Source organism: Homalodisca vitripennis, chromosome 3 (genome assembly GCF_021130785.1).
Source record: "Homalodisca vitripennis isolate AUS2020 chromosome 3, UT_GWSS_2.1, whole genome shotgun sequence".
Classification (NCBI taxonomy): Eukaryota; Metazoa; Arthropoda; class Insecta; order Hemiptera; family Cicadellidae; genus Homalodisca; species Homalodisca vitripennis.
This window is the reverse complement of record NC_060209.1, coordinates 118,461,016-118,479,564: the sequence shown is the minus strand read 5'-3', so window position 1 is coordinate 118,479,564 and position 18,549 is coordinate 118,461,016. Positions and strand designations below refer to the sequence as shown.

At 31.3% G+C, this 18,549-nt stretch overlaps 1 protein-coding gene across 1 annotated transcript in view; it reads left to right on the top strand.

Moving 5' to 3' along the window:
- LOC124357403 (synembryn-A) overlaps positions 1-4,545 on the top strand; it is a 29,557-nt gene extending 25,012 nt beyond the window's left edge. Inside the window, exon 11 of the mRNA XM_046809168.1 lies at positions 3,641-4,545. Coding sequence (XP_046665124.1) covers positions 3,641-3,773 — 133 coding nt within the window. The 3' untranslated portion in view covers positions 3,774-4,545. The remainder of the gene's footprint in view (positions 1-3,640) is intronic.
- Positions 4,546-18,549: the final 14,004 nt, after the last annotated feature.

Here is an 18,549-nt window from a genome sequence, read left to right as displayed (position 1 = left end):
AAACAAGGAAAATTACAGGCCTATATCAGTTCTACCTACGCTCTCTAAACTTGTTGAAAAAATAGCGCTTGCAAGATTGATGCATTACTTGATTACCAACAATCTATTGCCAGAAGAACAGCATGGATTTATAGCAGGACGCTCCACATTAACTGCTATCATAAGCATCACTGAATCCCTCATAAAAACCTTAGAACGAGGAGATACAGCTTCTGCCATCTTTTTTGGATTACAGTAAGGCTTTTGACAGCTTAAACCATGATATATTGTTACATAAGATGGAAAAATATTGGCATTAGAGCAAATGCGTTAAAATGGTTTTAAGAGCTATCTATTCAACCGGACCCCAAGCCGTTAGAAATAACAACTACCACAAACTGCAGAATTCTAAACATCACATCTAACAAGAAGGCCATGTCAAGAGGGAGTCCCACAAGGATCTATCCTAGGACCGATACTCTTCATTATATATGTTAGTGATCTGCCTAGGTACCTTCGTGGTTACTGCGGGTCACTTATGTATGCAGATGATACAGTACTCCTCCTCCAGAACCAAACACCTGAAACCCTGGAGATAGAATCTTACATCGCAGTCAGCATGGCCCAAGAGTACTGCTATGCTAATGATCTGGTCCTCAATGAGAGTAAGAGTCAGCAGATCTTCCTAGGAAGAAAAATAAATGAGGTAGCTGAAATACCAGAGCTAAACAGAGTGCAACAGGCTAAATACCTTGGAGTGATCATAGATGATAAACTGTCATGGAACTCGCATGTCGACCAACTTTGCATAAAATTAAGCTCTTCAATATATGTCTTGAGAAGACTTAAGCAGGTGACCCTGCCAACACGGCTAAAACAGCATACTATGCTCTGTTTGAGAGCCATCTGCGATATGGTCTGGCTGTTTGGGGAAGCTCCTCCAAAGGAAATCTTAAAAGAGTTTTGGTACTCCAGAAGAAGGCTATACGTATTCTCTGCAATCTTGGACCACAGGATTTCCTGCAGGAACTCATTTAGAAATCTTAAACATCTTACGGTAGTCGGACTCTTTATCATGGCAGTTACCTATGCAAGTAATTCAAAAGCTGGCAAGAGGAGCTGACACCCACAACTTTGCAACAAGAAGAGCCAACAATTATGCTTTGCCTGTCCATCGGCTAAACATCTATGAGAAACAACCATCCTACATAGGTGCAAAATACTGGAACATTCTCCCAGATGAAGTCAAGGCACACACTAACCATCAACTAAGGAAGAGCGTCTACAAGTGGCTCCTGAAACGCCCCTTCTACAGTCTGGAGGAGTTTGAATCAGGCAGCAATGAACTTGAATTAGTTTAAATTGACCTAATTTGATGGATTCTTTAATTATTGTTCTTATTAATGTATAATTTCACTTAATGACAAACAAAAATGATTAGGTTAAGATTGACTCATTACTGTTCTCAATGAATATGTAATAAAGATTTATGATTATGATTATGATTACATATGTAAATAAGGTAGTATTAAAATTTATTATTTCATTTTATTTTTGTTTTTTCTGTCTTACTTATGTAGGTATAAGTGCAGTCATGAGATTACGTTTAACCATGGAAAAATATTTATTTAGAGATCAACCTATTTTTGAAAAATAAGTAACTGCATGTGCTTATTCATACAAAGTCATGTAACAAATAAGTTTTGGGGAAAAAGTTAAGATAAACTATATATTTTTGGAGTCAGCAAAAGATTTATATAATAAGTTATACATTTACAGTTTTGATGTAAAAGCTTATTGCTATGCAGTTACACAACAGAATATTTACAAAAATCATTTCTGAAAAACACTTTTCTAACATTTTGTAGAAACAAAAATATATATATTTATATGGAAATGATAAGTTATTGTTATTATAATGTATGCCTTATAGTTGTGAATAAACTGACGTATAATAGTTCACATTTGGACAAAGATGGAATATATTGTAAAAACATCTGTATGGGTTAAAATAGAGCCATTTATTTGACACTCAGTTTTTATAATATATAATTTTTTGGTATTTTATATTTATTATTATATACATGTATTTTTTTGTTTGGTTGGTCAAATACTGACGTTTTTTTTTCAAATTGTTGTATATATTGTTTGTCATCTTTCATTTTTGATCTCTTGTTATTAGAGCATGTGAAGTTTGTTATCAATTATATTATTCTTATCTATCATGTTTTTGATAATGTTTTTGACATTGTAAAAAATAAAATGGGTTTTCCGTCAAAAAAATAAATTATAATGTAGACTTGAAAGTTAAAACCCTTCTTGATTCCAGTGATGTATTTCTCATGCCATCTATGAATCCTGATGGATTTGCTGTATCTAAGGATCATGTGAATCTGATAATTTCTAGAGGTAGAAATAACGCAAATAATGTGGACCTGAACAGAGATTTCCCTGATCCATGTGATCACATTTCATGGGATGTTGGTCATCAATCTAAGACATAGGCTCTGATGTCATGGATAAGAAAAACTCCATTTGTTCTATTTGGGAACTTGCATGATGGAGCTATTGTTGCTAGCTATCCATATGATGATTCCAGTGTTGGATACAAATGCTTTCACAAGAGCAAAACTGAAGATGATGCAGTTTTCAAAGCTCTTGCTCTTAAATATGCGACTAAATATCCCCTAATGCATGCAGGAAACTCTTGTGAGACTGACAACTTTACAGATGGAATAACTAATGGAGCATTTTGGTATGAAGTAAAAGGCGATATGCAAGGTGTTAACTCTAGCTGTTTTGAGGTTATGTTTGAGTTTAGATGCTTTAAATATACAAATGTCTCAGATTTACCATAGTATTCAAAAGACAACAAGGATTCCTTGATTTCTTTACTCATGATTTAGTTGCTCTCTGGGACTGGGGAATTAAAGGTTATGTGAAGGAAGTATTCGCTGGTGAAACTATCCCATTTGCAAAAGTACAAATAAAAGGCATAAACTACACTTTTTAGTAAAATCTGAAGGGGGAATACTAGAGACTTCTGCTTCCTGGAGATTATGAGATCAGGGCTTTAGCTCCTTGATATGCAGCTACCAATTGTGGTTCTATGTGAAAGAAGAATTAAAAAAAAAAACAAAACTTCACTGCTGAACATTACTGTGAAAAATTTGTCAGAAGATAAAGGGGTTCTGCTTGGCTAGTTAATGTGCTTGTCTGTGTTACTATCCACTCATATCATGTTCAAAAATTGCACTGTGTAATTTTGTTAAATTGTTGTTGGATTATTTTTTGTAATGTTAATATGGTTCTGAAATTATATTAATTTGTTGTTGTTAGCAAACAGACTATAACAAAGGAACAAGAATCAACAAAAAATAACCTAAATGATTTGATGTTGTGTAATTCCCAGATTTGTTTTGAAACCAACCTATATTATGATCCAGATGGCACTTGGAGATCATTAAAATAAATTGATAAAACAGATAGCAAAAGATGTAGCCGATTCATGCTCAAACACCATATATGTAATTAAATAATTGTGCTCAACATAGACCCAGATGTGTAAATATGTGTTAAAAAAACATTGTTCAGTAAATTTTTCCTTTATTGTATGTATAAGCATTATTCAGTGTTATTATTAACAAATGTGCCTGTTCAGACAAGGGATAATCAACCCATGCCGTATTGGGGAGGACGGCCGACCTGAACCCGTGAGCCACATCATGGAGTTGCAGGAAGAGTTGCCACGGCAACAGGTGGGCGGTGGAGCCCGAACAGATGATGTAGACTGAAACTTGTCTCTATACTAGACAGAGACTGAGACAACAAACAGAGCATGGTCAGCGTCACAACATTAGATCTGACTGTCAATGTGATTAGTAGATACTGCTGTAAGCCATTTTAGTTTAGTATCTTTTATCACAAGATATCTGTAAGTGTGAAGCTGTACATTTCCTTCCAAAGAATAATTTACTGATGTACAAATTGGAAACTGTGCATGCACCAATACATGGGGGGTTTAGATAGAAGGAAGAGGTGAAAATATTGAATGTGAAGAGAAGAGTTAGGCAAACATTTTGATGAAATTATCCTATACAACATTTTTTCACATTTATATGATTTAATCTAAACTTAATTTATGGTTCTGAAAATGTGGCTATTTTCAATGAATCCTTGGAAACGTAAATCCCTATTTTCAACAATTACATGATTTTGAGCAGCTCTGTTAAAAAAAATCCTTTGATATTTTAAATGTGTCATTTGATTTATTATAATATGAAGAATACATGTAGCCAACAAGTGAGGCTTTATCAAGACAAGTCAAGAATAGCAATAATATTCATGTTTTTTATGTGTATACTACTCAACAATTTTAAAACCATTCTCATATATTATTTTCAATTTTAGAATACTAATTACCATATTAAAATCTAAAACCAGGTAATAATGAGTCTGTAATTGCAGCTTATTGTAATCATAATAAAGCGTAGGTTCTTTAAACTATGTGCCAATTCCGCTTCATTTAGTGTCTTCAATAAAATGATCATTAATTGTTTTTCCTAAGTCTTGTAACCATATTTGTTTTTGGGCCTCATGACCATGACATGATATGATAGGTCTGTGACTATTAACGGTACATTCATTACTGTTAATTTGGATTAAGTCGTGCATTCTAGTTATTAGTGACCAGTTATCTTACCAAGGTCCAACTTAGAGTTAAACATAAAATAGCCTATTAATTTTATATATTTATAAACTGGGCTCATCTAACATGTGTGATGTTTAAATTTCACTACATTCATTATAAGAGTATATAAAAAGCCCTAGAACATTCTCAAAGCTCAGTAATTTATTTGTTAAAGAGACTGGGCTTCAAAATATATGAAAAAACCAAAGATATCAACTATGTTATTTTCAGAATACAATCATGTATTCTAATTACCTGAAAAGTTTAAATATGAATATTTTTAAAATACACGTACATATATAGATATGCACATATATAATTTTAGAGATGTATGTAAAAATGTTAGTTTAATGAATCTCAATAAATTAATAAGAAAATAAGTCTTAATTGTTATATTCTAGGTAATTTACCAGTTTTCACAAAATCTACCTACTATTTCGACTAAGCCAGAAGAATTATTTTAATACAAGAGTTTCTTTGTTGTGACTTCAAAAATTTTCAGATTCAAATATATTTTTAAAATATTGCCAAATAAATCAGAAAATAGAAAAAAAATAATTTGCTGAAAATTGAAGTTAGTTTTGTAGTAACAATTACTCCTTAAAATCTTGTTATTTTATTAGTTCATTTGATTTACAATTCCTGTTTATTTATTCAGTTTTTATAAATAGAATGCATACACACTTTTTCTAATTAATCATAATTAATATTTTAATGTTCAATTAATATTATAAGGTAACTAAATATAACAACAATTTAAATGTAAAATATTGTTACATCTTGCATAATATACATATGCACTCTAAAAATATTTCAAAATATATATAGCATTTGTTTGTCCAGAAATACATAGGAAATAGAAACAAATTTAAAAATATTAACTGGATTTTTTCATATTGTGGAGAATGAATCTCTTTAAAATCAAGTCCAAAATTATTTTTCTGATTTTGTTTAACCATGATAAGTGAAGAAACACGTGTTCAATCCCAAGCGGCACATTATATGCCGAGTGAAATGAATCCTATTTGTTACAGAAAATCATTTTGTTAAAGTGTTAAAAACTATGTTCTAATATCCTAACTGTTTCAAAACCCTACAGATAAATAAATCATTAAACGAAACACCTTGCTGTATATTTTATGTTAACTTTACTTTCAAAACTAGAGTCCGAATGCTGCATTGAAAATTAAAGCAACAGGTCTACACCTTTGAAAATTATTTTTACTATACATACATCTATGTAATGAATACATCTATGAAACCAAGCACACAGGCATGCCATAAAACATTTTTCGCATTGCGGGAGTGAACATGTTAATTATTTTTAAAGTGAAATATTCTAGTTATTTTAAAAGTAATCCTAACAAATAAAGTACCAACCATTTTTGCTTAATGTTGTTCTTAATTAAAACAACAAGCAAATAAATGTCTTTTTGTAGTGTTGTTCTTAAATTTAGAACACTAAAATTTAATGTTATTTCAAGACAGCTGTCATTGCAAAAAAAATGTATTAATCTACAAATGTACCTAAAGAAGTCTAATAAGTTTCAATAAGTAACATTTATTGAAGTAACTTAGATCAGTGTGTAACCATATTGGATTGCAGATCCATGTTTAGCAATGTATTGTAACATGCAAGTTAAATAGTTATCATAAATCGATGTTGTTAAAATAATCTTGTAGTGTGTTCCAAGAAGAGTTTACAAATGTTTCAGTTGGAGATCTTCCATAATCTATAGATGTAACATGGATCTACTACTTTACACTTTAAACAACAAAAGTCCAAACAGTGAAGAGTTTGTATGAAAAAGAAAAAGAAAGCCTTCTTCACATGAGGAGACTCTTTTTTGGAAGTTTCAGGACTAACTTTTGATTATTTGGAAAGTGACAAACAACAACAGTTGTATATTATGTTATTATTACGCTGATTGAAAAAGAGTTTAAAGAAAAGAGCTGTGATTTGTTCATGAAAAATTTCTGTTCCATCATAAAAACACGTTAGCTCTTTCCCCATTGGAGGTTTAGCCTCAAAAAGACAGACAGGAACCCCACACAATCCAAATTTCCACATTCTATATATTTTGTTTCACTCTAATTACCATCAATCCCCAAATATAAAAATCTAGCTGGCTGGAAAGAGAGTTTGTTCAATCTAGTATTAAACTGCGGAAACGAATGCCTAATTTGTGAACTTGTAAACCAGCATGATTCAAACCGAGTGTTAGATACACAGTAATAATTCAATTTGGGTGAAAATTGGTGTCAGCTCCTCCAAGAAATGTTACTAACTGAAAATACCTTTATACAATCAATATCTCATTTGTCTTACTTGTCACGTTGCCTTTTTAGGTTCCATTAATCATGACAATCAACAAAGATGTAATTTATCATGTTTACTGCTGTGGACAACAGACTTGTGCTTACAACTATTTGAGTGCATTACCTCAGTAAACTTGTAAAAAATCATTAATGACTTGTGAATGTTTGGTTTTAAAACACACACACATAAACAGATTGACTAATTGATGCTAAATGAAGTGAGATGAGACTTATATGAATACCTATTTTGGCCCACATTTAACACTTTTTTTGGGCAGCGGCTACAATATCAGACTAAGGATGAAAGAAAGAATGAAAAGCCTGTATAATGCACTATGAATTTGAAATCTATTGCACAGAATATATGAAACTGTTCGGTTTGGTACAATATTTTGTAGATTGGTTCTCGGTACAATTAGGTTCTACACTCAGAATTTAAAAGTAGAATATTTTAAAAATTACTTTGTATGGCATTACCATGCAAGCGTACACATACAGCCCGTCATGTACCTTCAAGTAAGATAGGTTTTGATATTATTTACTCAAATTTGTAACTATAATTTCTTTAACATAGTTAAAAACTAAGTGGAATTCAGATGAAAATTACTGCTTTAATATTTTGGTTGTGTTGTACTGACTGTACCGGCAATAATTTTCTTCTCAACCTATGACGGTTTTTATATTGTACCGTGCTGAACTGAACTTGTGGTGCAATGCAGATTTCCTTTGTCTGTTAATATATGTGTATATCAGTAGGTTAGTTGCGTAGGCCTATTTAGTTATAAATTTACAAACAGAGGGATTGTAATAAGTAGGGAATTGATTTTAGATTGCTGCCACAGATTAGAGATAGACTTGTGTATCGAATAAAATTAGAAATCGTGATTCCCATTGAGAGAATGTATATTGCTTTCAAGTATCACAGAGTTTCTCTTTGTTTGTGCTTTATACATTGCATGATTTGATGAGGTCATTTTTGTAAGAAAAATTTTGAGAATAAGCGTATTTATTGTAGCTGCAATACAGCTCATAAATATTCACTTGGCTAGTGTATTGCATTGTAAAATAAAATATTTGGGTTAATGTACTACATTGTAAAATAAAATATTTCGAATTATTTCTGATCATGAAATAAACTCTTAAAAGGTTTGTATTTAAATATACTTGTCAGCATAGTGCTGGTATCATTCAAATTAGTAGTATTTTTTTAAAAAAGTGTATAATAAACTCTTTGCCTATTATTCAAATACTCTTTTATAGTTTTTATAGTGCATTTAGCAAACATATTATATCTATATCATGTTTAACCTACTTAATTTAACTAATTTATATGTCAACACTACTGTAGCTATAATATATTATGTTAACCCCTTTGACTACCGAGTGATACAGTACACACACACAGCTACTGTATAACCTTCGGTAGTGAATGTGTTAATAGTAAAATAATTAAATAGAATGCTCAACTTACACATTTTATATTGGAGGAGTGGAGAATTAATTTAGGCTTTTAACTCTTGTTCTTGTTTATATTAAAAAATATTTACGAGTAGTAACCAAATGAAATTTTATTATTTATAGTTATTTTAATAATACAATAGTTTAACCCATTGGCAACAACTTACAAGCATTACTAGTGCAGGTGTGGCATGACAGACCCACTTATTCCAAGCTCCAAAACACTGCAACTTCCCCTAGTTTTATGAGAACCTACTAGATCACTCCCATATTTATTTATTATGTTTTTATGAATACAAATAGTTAATGATAATAAATCTGTTAGTTTTAAGCCTACAAATTCACTCATTAACTGTAGACTGAAGTTACCATGGCCAGCTTTATACTATTTCTGCAATGGGTTAACCTAATGTATGTATATTAAAATCCTGATAATTTATCAAACAGCAGCCATCATTATGGCTATTTTAAAACATAAGAGCACAACTCGTGCTACAAAATTGCAATTAAAATTTTCCTGAAATATGTATTCAATGGTTAGTTATAATGTACATGTCATTAAATAAAAAAAACATACAGAAGATATTTTTGTGTCAATTCACTAAGTCTACAGTAGAGTGGAGCCCTACAACATGACTTGTGTTTTGTATTTATTTTTTATTTGAAGAATATCTTTCAGTATTAACCCTTGGGCTTATTATCAATGCATGCCACAAATGTTCATGTAACCTTTATGAACTGATGACAACACAGATATTGGTCAGTTACTGCTTTCATTGCACGATGAGCACTTAAGCTACTACAAAGAATTCATTTACACCAGCCCACTCACTTCCATTTATATATTTAGTTAATATATGTATATTTCTTCTTTTCTTTTGACTGAATACCCGTAAGCAACTTTTTGATTTATATAGTTTTAGTCTCTTTATTTTTTAATTTTAAAAATAAACATTATGATTTTTATTTCGTGAGACAAAGAAGCTATGTAAAACACTTGTTACATGTCATGTAATGTTTACAGTTTTTTTTTAAATATTTGCTGTCAAAAGCCAAAACCATATTCATTTTTATTATCCTAGTTAAATTAAATCAGTTTTTAAAGGTTACTTTAGTTTTAAACTTTTCCTAAAACAGTGTCTAAAACTCATTAATACATTACAGTGTTCGTAATTTATTAAATATTTTTGCCTACACAGATGTAAAATTGTATAACTAATCTCACTGCATTATTTAAGAAGAAAAGTTACACATTATTTACATAACAATAAAATGTACTACTGTATTTACGTAGCCATTCATATCATTCCTGATTTTTACCAATTAAATTAAGGATGTGACAATTTTCAGTACCAATTTTTAATGCCTGAATAAAATTATCCAAGTCACAATAATTGAAAAAATCTGAATTTAAAATTTAATTTTAAAACAGGTTTAAGCACAAAAAACTGGTTTAATATTGATTATAAATAGCACTTGTGGCGGAATAAGGGTGGGGGGGGGGTTGAGTTCCCAGGAGTCAGGGTCCCTCGCCAAATATTAATCTTTTTAATTTTTATTATGTATAAAAGTTAATTTTAGACCCCAAAATGTGTTTTAAGATGTGTATTTTTTCATTATCATGGGGAGGACCCCACATCCCCTAGTTGTAACTTCTTTCCCAAACTTCATGCTAAATCTGCCCCCTGCAATGAGCTAGTCAATAGTAATTAATTTTGGTGTGGGTGACAGCAGAAGTTCACCAATACTCACCTGCCCAAATATCATGATTAAAAAGTTTATACTTATGCTTAGACCAGTGGTTTTTAATAAATGTTTTAGGGTATTAGTTATCTTAAAATCAAAATGTAACAGCCCTTCTACATCATAAAATATAATGAAGTATGTTAATAATTGTTTGGTAGTATGTAATTAATTCACACACAAAAAAAAAAACAAATAGTATTGACAAGCAGTTGTATTATATCTTTTAAAATGTAACTTATTTTTTTAAGCCCTATTGCATTAATTATCACCATTTTTAGCAATTATGCATTATTAGAATTTAGATAACCTAAAATAAGCTAATTTTATTTTTGATTTCAATTTTATTTTAATAAAACACAATAAACTTATAGTGGAGAATGCAACTTATTGTGTTCATAAGTGTAGTTTATTAGTTATAGTCAGTTGCAAAAGGAAGGGACGGGTCTCATAATAAGACATTAAAATAATTCAACAAAGAATAAAGTTATTGACATAAACAATTGACAGTTTCCTTTTATCAATGTAAACAATGTAACGTGAAACGTAAACAAACCATTATAAAACATCTGATCTGAACTAAATTTAACAAAAGTTGAAATTAATGAAAAATCTGATAGGAAAGATTAAAAGGGAAATAGAAACCACAATAATATACAGCGTCATATGTGATAAGGAAAATAAAGAAATGATTCTCTAGTCTAGTACTGTTTTACAATGATTTGTTTTCTAACGATTCAATCAGTTAGTCATTGACGTAAATGTTGTCAGAAATATTGCATCATCTGGATCTATCCCTGCTTCTACATTCTTTCCTTTGTTATGGAATTTTTCAGGTTAGGTTATATAAGCTCCAATTGAAAACCTGTAAAAATTTACAAAATCAATCTATACTCTACTATTAGTAGCTATATTGACTTTAATACACTAAAACACTTCTAATGCCAAACAATTGTTTGCAAAGAGACAAAAACATATGGTAAAATACCGGTTTGAATAAATCTACAAACTACTAACTTATTTCTTAATGAACCCAATGTAAAATTTATTAACTTACTTCACCGTTTAATAACAGTATTTAAAGCTCATCGGATCTAAATTAACTTACTAAATAAGTATTTAAATTTAGATGAGATTTAAAAAAATAATTTAAAATAAATTGATTAGATCTCTTCTAGCTAACAAAGCCATAGTGTAATTTAATCCTGGAAGGAAATGAGTTTTTCTGTTGATTATAATTATAACCTTTACACTCAATTATATTAGGCCTTCCTTTACATTCACTTAAAAATAAATTACGTAAAAACAGATTTTAATACAAATTTTGCTGAAAAAAAAAAAAACGGAAAATCATTAATTAACTTTTTAAAAGATAAATTAAATTTAACTATTTAAAATGATAAAAACATAAATGCAACAAGATGGAACAACAATGCTGTGTTTACAAGATATTTAGCAAAATTCTATTACAGAATTTTTATTTCCTATTTCATTATATAAACCCTTAATTTCATTTTTTGTATATAGTGACAATGAAAATAAAGTAATTATTTCTGAAATGCAAGATTGTAGTGAAAGTGATACTGACTAAATTGTTGTACTGATACAAACGATAATTATGGAAATGTATAATTATTTATTACTTTAATATTTAGAAATGAGTCTTGTAATGTAAAAAGTGTTACAAAAATATGTATCAAATTAATATAAAATATAAAAATTGTTATGTTAAAAAATTAAGTGTCACATTATTTTAAATTATAAAAAATAACCATTTAATAAGTAGGAAACATACTTTTTCAAGATATGTATACTCACAGTCCGTTATAAGAAGTAGTCATTCCTGTTGGTCAGTTTCGCACTGCCTTTCCATTTTTTTAAAATTGATCGGATTAAAACATTTTGCCCTTTTATAGCAACACACTAGGTAATATTTCTTGAGATTACTTATAAAGCAAAGAAAGAAAATGCAGTACATGAAAGGGATTATGCATAAAACATAAATGTTTTTTTTAAGATAACAATTACATTGAATATGAACTTTGCACTTCCTCTGCAAATAACAATTATATTATGTTAAGAGATTGTAGGAAAGGACAACTGTGGATGCTATTACATAAAGTTGAAATTTCACATAGGAGTGTCTATGTTAACATCTTCACTGCTTGCTGGTCTGTACTGAGTGATAAGTAATCTTATAAGCAGCAAGTGCACTATAGTAGGGACACCACCAGAGAGTGCAGTTAAGGGAGGAGACTATTAGATATGTGACCTTGGAGAATCCAACAAGGATTGAGCTAACTAATTAACTACGTTAGTTTGAGGTTTGAACAGTACAATACTGTGACAGCCGCAACTCGCTGTGCCAGGCAGCATTTGACTTATGTACTCTTTCATGGTCCTTACTGTAAGGGTCTCTGCCGCAGTCAAAGTTATATATTGGCATATAAGTAGAGAGTTTGTTGAAGAAAATTGTGATGGTAATGGCATAGTGCTTTCTTTTTTTAACCTTAAAACAAAATATCATCTGAATGGAAATTAAATACAGAAAAAAAAAATATTTAACGATTTATAAGATATGAACTGATGTTTTGATGGCACTAATTGATAAAATGTCAGATAGTTTGTTACTTTAACAAGCAGGGCATCCAACCTGAAAGAAAAATTCTTCTTTTAGCAAACCCCTTTTTCAATGTACAGAATAATTCCGGGAACTTTTTGATCCTATCTTTCATACACGAGATAAGAATCAAGAATAAACATGTATGTTTAGTATATCATAATGTTTTACAGGTGCAACATAGTTTGTGTTTTGTTTTATAAGAATAGTTGTATCTAATCAATGATGGACAGCAAAAATAATAGTATTGTAACCGTTGAAAATTGTGAAATAGCGAATATGAAAAATGATAACGTGATTTTCTTCAGCGACAAAGCATTTTAAGTTATTTATTCAATGACATTTTCTCTTGAATTTAATTTTGATTTGTGGTTGAGATTTGCAAATACTTTTTTTGTCACTGGTTGTTGGTTAACACGTCCATGCCATCCGTCACACACGTTGCCTAGTATAATAAAGCCCTACATCAGTGGAAGTGAGTAAGTAAAGGAACAGTATTTTTTTATAACCTTCAGTTTTGTGAAACTAAATTGAAACAATGATTACTTTGTAATATGCTGCCAAGAATGTGTAAGTTTAATGTAAGTAATAATATTTTAAGGGACCAATGGTTAATAAATAATCTCAATATTATGTGCCATTTCACTATACTTTTAATCTTGCTGTTTAGTTACTTATAGTGAATGTGAAATTTGGTTGTAAATTAAGTTGTTATTTATCTGTTATAATTTGTTAATAAATAAAATCTGTAACAATTGTATTGACTCCCTTGTCACTCTCTTCTCAAGTACTGTAATGAATATGCTTTACGAACAATCAAATTGATACGCTTAGCTATGTATTACATTGTAGATTGAATGTCTTAAGTTGTGAGCCATATGTTGTCTACTTGACTTGATCCAGCTTCTTGATTTTATCTTAAAAACGTTACTAACTATTAAATCTAAGAACACATAAAAATATGAATTAACTTGGATGACTTGGCGTAGCAAATTTTACATTATATAATAAAATACATTTGGTCACTGTATTGATAAAAAATTGTTTGTGTATTCAATTTGTTCAGATTTAAACTGATATTTAAGAAGTAAAAGCTATTTGTTGTGGACATTCAGGATGTGTTTATTCTTTACATGCATACTTGGGTGTATTTTTTTACCCTTTAACGCATTTAAAGTGTGAAGAATATAATACATGTGTAACTAATATAATGTATAGGAAAAGTTAAATGAGTTTAGCATAAGATGTCATGATGCCCCGTTCACACAATAAGAGTAGGGGTGGGTCCAGGCTGGTGTGCTCTGCTCCCCACTCCAGTTGCCACGACACACTATCTGGCTGGCCGGCCTTATACTCCCACGTATTTATCACGCTGATTGATTATAAGCATGCGAATCATCTGTTATTAGTCATCTGCTACAAACTCTTGTATAAAGTGTGTGTCTTTTTTAAATCTAATGTTAAAATAAATTGTAACCTATTTAATTAAAAAAACCTACTCTCAAAAAGTCAAAATGTTCTCCAGCAAGTATGGCATTTAATTATCTTAATCGTCAATTGGATAAGAAAAACCATAAAATATTAACAATTGGTCAAGCGTTCACTTATTCCCATTGAATGAAACGGAGCGGTCGGGCGGGTGTTGTGACGTTACAGTATCAGGACTCCAATCTGTATTATAGTCTGGCATATAGATTAAAGTATATTAAAATTAATATTGGTTGTTTAAACACCGAACATACTAGCTAAAAATTTGAATTACGATAACCTTTAAACTTTTTTGGTAACCTAAATATAGTTGTTATATGATTCAAAATTACTTTAAAATCAGTTAGCTGAACAATTTCGTGTTTTAGTCAGAATTTGCTACCAATTTTTAAGTCTTAAAGAGTATTAAAATGTTGTAGCGAGTGTGCAATTCAGTAACGGTATAACTGTGAAGGATTTATGGTATTTCTCTCATTTAATACTTGATAAAATAAGTAAACTGGATCAATTGAATTAACCCTGTATGCTCGCACACTTCTTATGTAACATAGTGGTAGATTCTAGTAAGTTCTATGGTGTTGTATACTTGCCATTGTCGGTGGCTGGCTTTGTGCTATGTTAGCATCCCTCACTTAGATGAGTATTATTATGCGTGACAATAGAGTTTACGTAACATAGTGTAAGTGACATCTCATATCAAACTGCATTTATATTGTAGTTCATATTAATTCATTGTCATTGTAATTTTTGTCAGGGAGAATCAAAGAGAGGTAAATGTATACATTTGCATAAAAAAGTATACAAATAAAATTAGCAGTAGACATTTTTTTAATAATTTACTAAATAAAATAATATTATAAGGAAACAAAACTTGTAATTATATTGTGTATAAATAAATACAATTTTTTTATTGGGTTAAAAAACTTTAGGTCTGGCAAATCATATAATTATATATGCTATTACAAAGTTAGCAGACATACTTCTGAATTAAACACCAGTGAAACCGTTCATGTACTTCATACTAACCATATACATTAGTATTGTGTAGTTAAATCTAAGAAATGCCCAATGCATAGTTTAATACAATCAAACACAATAAAAGATTGTGCTGTAAAATAAGAAGCAATGCCATTGAACACAAACTATGTAATATTTTAATTGAATGCTTATTGTTCATATTTTATTTTCTTAGACAATTTTAGTGTTCTCATGTACTTTCTTTTAGTTAAACAAGATAACAAACAGAAAACTGCGGCACTTGTATATGTTATTTTTATTAGTGAGGGATATATAGAAGGAGTACAGAAAAATTTTAGTAACTATTATACATACAGTATACTTTGTTATTTATTAAAACTAGAACTCCCTTGGATTGATTAAACCACAGTTATATCCAGATAAAACCTGGTTCTAGTAGTATATGCTGCTCTTTAATTAGAATTGGTTTTAAATTTAATATTTTTAATCTTCAGTTTGCCTGTCTATTGATTAGGTTGAATATATTAGTCTTTAGATTGATATGTACGAGGGGTATTAGAAAAATAAGGTTCCCATGATTTTTTTAAATAGACAGCTCTATATTTCTACTTAGTGTTATACATCAATTTAACACGTAAAAGTTTAGCTATTTTTCCACATAATCACCGTTTCTGTCCAAACACTTTTGTAGACGATGCTCCAACTTTTCTATCCCCATGTGTAGAATTCTGCCGCCAATCCTTTGAGTAACCTCTTCCTTGACTTCATCATCGGTAATGAAGCGTTGGCCACCCAAGTGTTCCTTTAATTTTGGGAATAAGTGATAATCACTTGGGGCTAGGTCTGGGCTGTAGGGGGGATGGGGCACAATATTCCAGCCAAAATTTGTCAGCAGTTCTTGAGTTCGACGTGAGACATGAGGTCGAGCGTTGTCATGGAGAAGCCTCACACCACTGGACAATCTTCCTCTCCGACAATCCAATCCTGGATCGCGCGCCTCAGTTTTCGTAATGTGTCGCAAAATCTGTTAGAGTTTACTGTTGTTCCTGTGAATGGTGATTCTCCGATCTTCAAGCAGTATTGTCTCAACTTTTTCAACAACTCCATCTGAAACTGAAGGCCATCCACTTCGGTTTTCATTGTGAATTTTCATGCGGCCTTCACTGAATTCTCTACACCATTTCCGAACGTGTTGAACAGATATGCCGTTTTCCCCATAAACTTTGATTAACTGACGATGAATTTCAATAGATGAAATCTGTTTTGCATTTAAAAAACGTATCACAGCACGAATTTTGCATCTGGCGGTAACAACGACAGGGAGCTACATCTTCGAAGGCAGCTAGGCCGGCGCTGTTGGACGTAGCGAGGTGCGAGTGGTATGGATAGAGAGAGGGACATTTGATGAGTAAGACAGTGTTGCCAGATTTCTCCCAACATATCGCATTCTGTCTCGGCGGCATTGGGAACCTTATTTTTCTAATACCCCTCATACATATTTTCCGGTATCGTTAGACGGCTTATTAAATTGATAAAGTTATAGTTATTAGTAATAAGCCTTGATTATGAATAATTCTGAGAAGATTCTTTCAATGCTATAAGTTGTTTCCATTTGAAATCTCTCAACATATGTGCCACCTAGCGGCTAATGCTAGAAGCACGCTATTAGTGATCGGCGAGCAGCAAAAGAGCAAGTAGACAGAGTCGAGCAGTTCCGACTACCACTGACAAACCCATCGGGGCTGATGGGTGAAGCAAGCGATGATTGTGACTCTGATGGCGAGTATGCGAGCCGCGTAAAACCGGGTACATTGGCTGTTCACAGCTGCCTCGTAGGGATGATATATCTTCTCAGAATGGTTCATAATCAAGGGTAATAGTTACAGAGTTGTTCTCAAATTGATTTGAGTTAAACCATGGTTATGAGATGAATCAAAAAATGAGTAAACTCTTTACTAGCAGCTCGCGGTGCTGTTATGCGTGACCATGGCCGTTTTCTGTGTCAGCTGGAAACTTATGACACGTCCTGCCCCTCACCTCACCGAGCCACTCTTAATGGCCCTCTTTCTTTTCCTCTTCAGTTTGTCAGGGCATTACATGTGGCCCACTGTATTACACAGTTATAAAATTCAATCCTTATACAGGTGTGGCGGTAATGTGTTGCAATCTCTCGGCCAAATAAGTAACTAAATTAATATTTTACTATTTGCAGCACAAACCATTATACACATTTTTTTTTTTTTTTTTCCCCCCCGGAGTGTCAGTACCACTGTAGCAAATATTATTGCATTTGGTGGAGCCAAAAATCAAAATATGGTAATGGGTGTATTCTGTGTATGTATATAACTTTATATACATACTACTTGGTTTGTTTACAAGAAAATAATAAAAGAATTCAATAAATATTTAAACTTAAGTTAATAACATTGTGTTTGAGAATTGTATTTAAATCCCAGTTACTTAAAGGGTTGAAATTTAAATACTGCTATTTAAAAACGAGTCAAAGAGACATACAAGGTTACACAATTGCTGAGTGGAGATAGTGAACCCTGAACCCTGTCAGCCACTCGCTGTGACCCAGTGGGCTGAAGAAACTACTACCTGAGATTTAATTGGAGCTGAGCAAGAGATCAGTAAGGGCCTTACAAGTGCAAAGGTTTAATTCCTTAATTTACTTTCAGCCACTTCAAATCCAAAATGGTCTTAAATTTTCATGGTTATTATACTTAACACTACATTAATTAAATGCTCTGTTTGATACATCATATGTTGTGTACATTCTTAGAAATCTAAAATGTCCTATGAAAATTAAATAAAATATAACTCATTAAGACTGTGTATGGGACAGCGAGGGCCCTAGGATTAGGTGTGTCTTTTTTTTAATATACATGGTTTTATTTTACAACTAATGATAATAATAAACCAATAATAATAACACTTACCAAAGTTATTACTATATTATGTTGGTTGAAAGTACACTCTATTTTCATAATAAACTTATCTACAGATTATGGCCAAGGCTAATTGGATATCGTTGTTCATTTCCTCTTCAATATCTTGTTCCATATTTATTTTTGGTCTATCCTTTAAGTCCATTTTAAATATTGCATCATTATTGGCAGTCACATCACAGGACAGAGCAACACTCTGTGATGAGAAAGTGGTGGGCAAGATGAGCTTTGTTGAGAACAGAAGAATATTTACAGAGCCTCAATGTGAAAAAGCTAATTATTTGAGTTATTGTTTAACTCACTAATCTAGTTCAGTTTAGGTG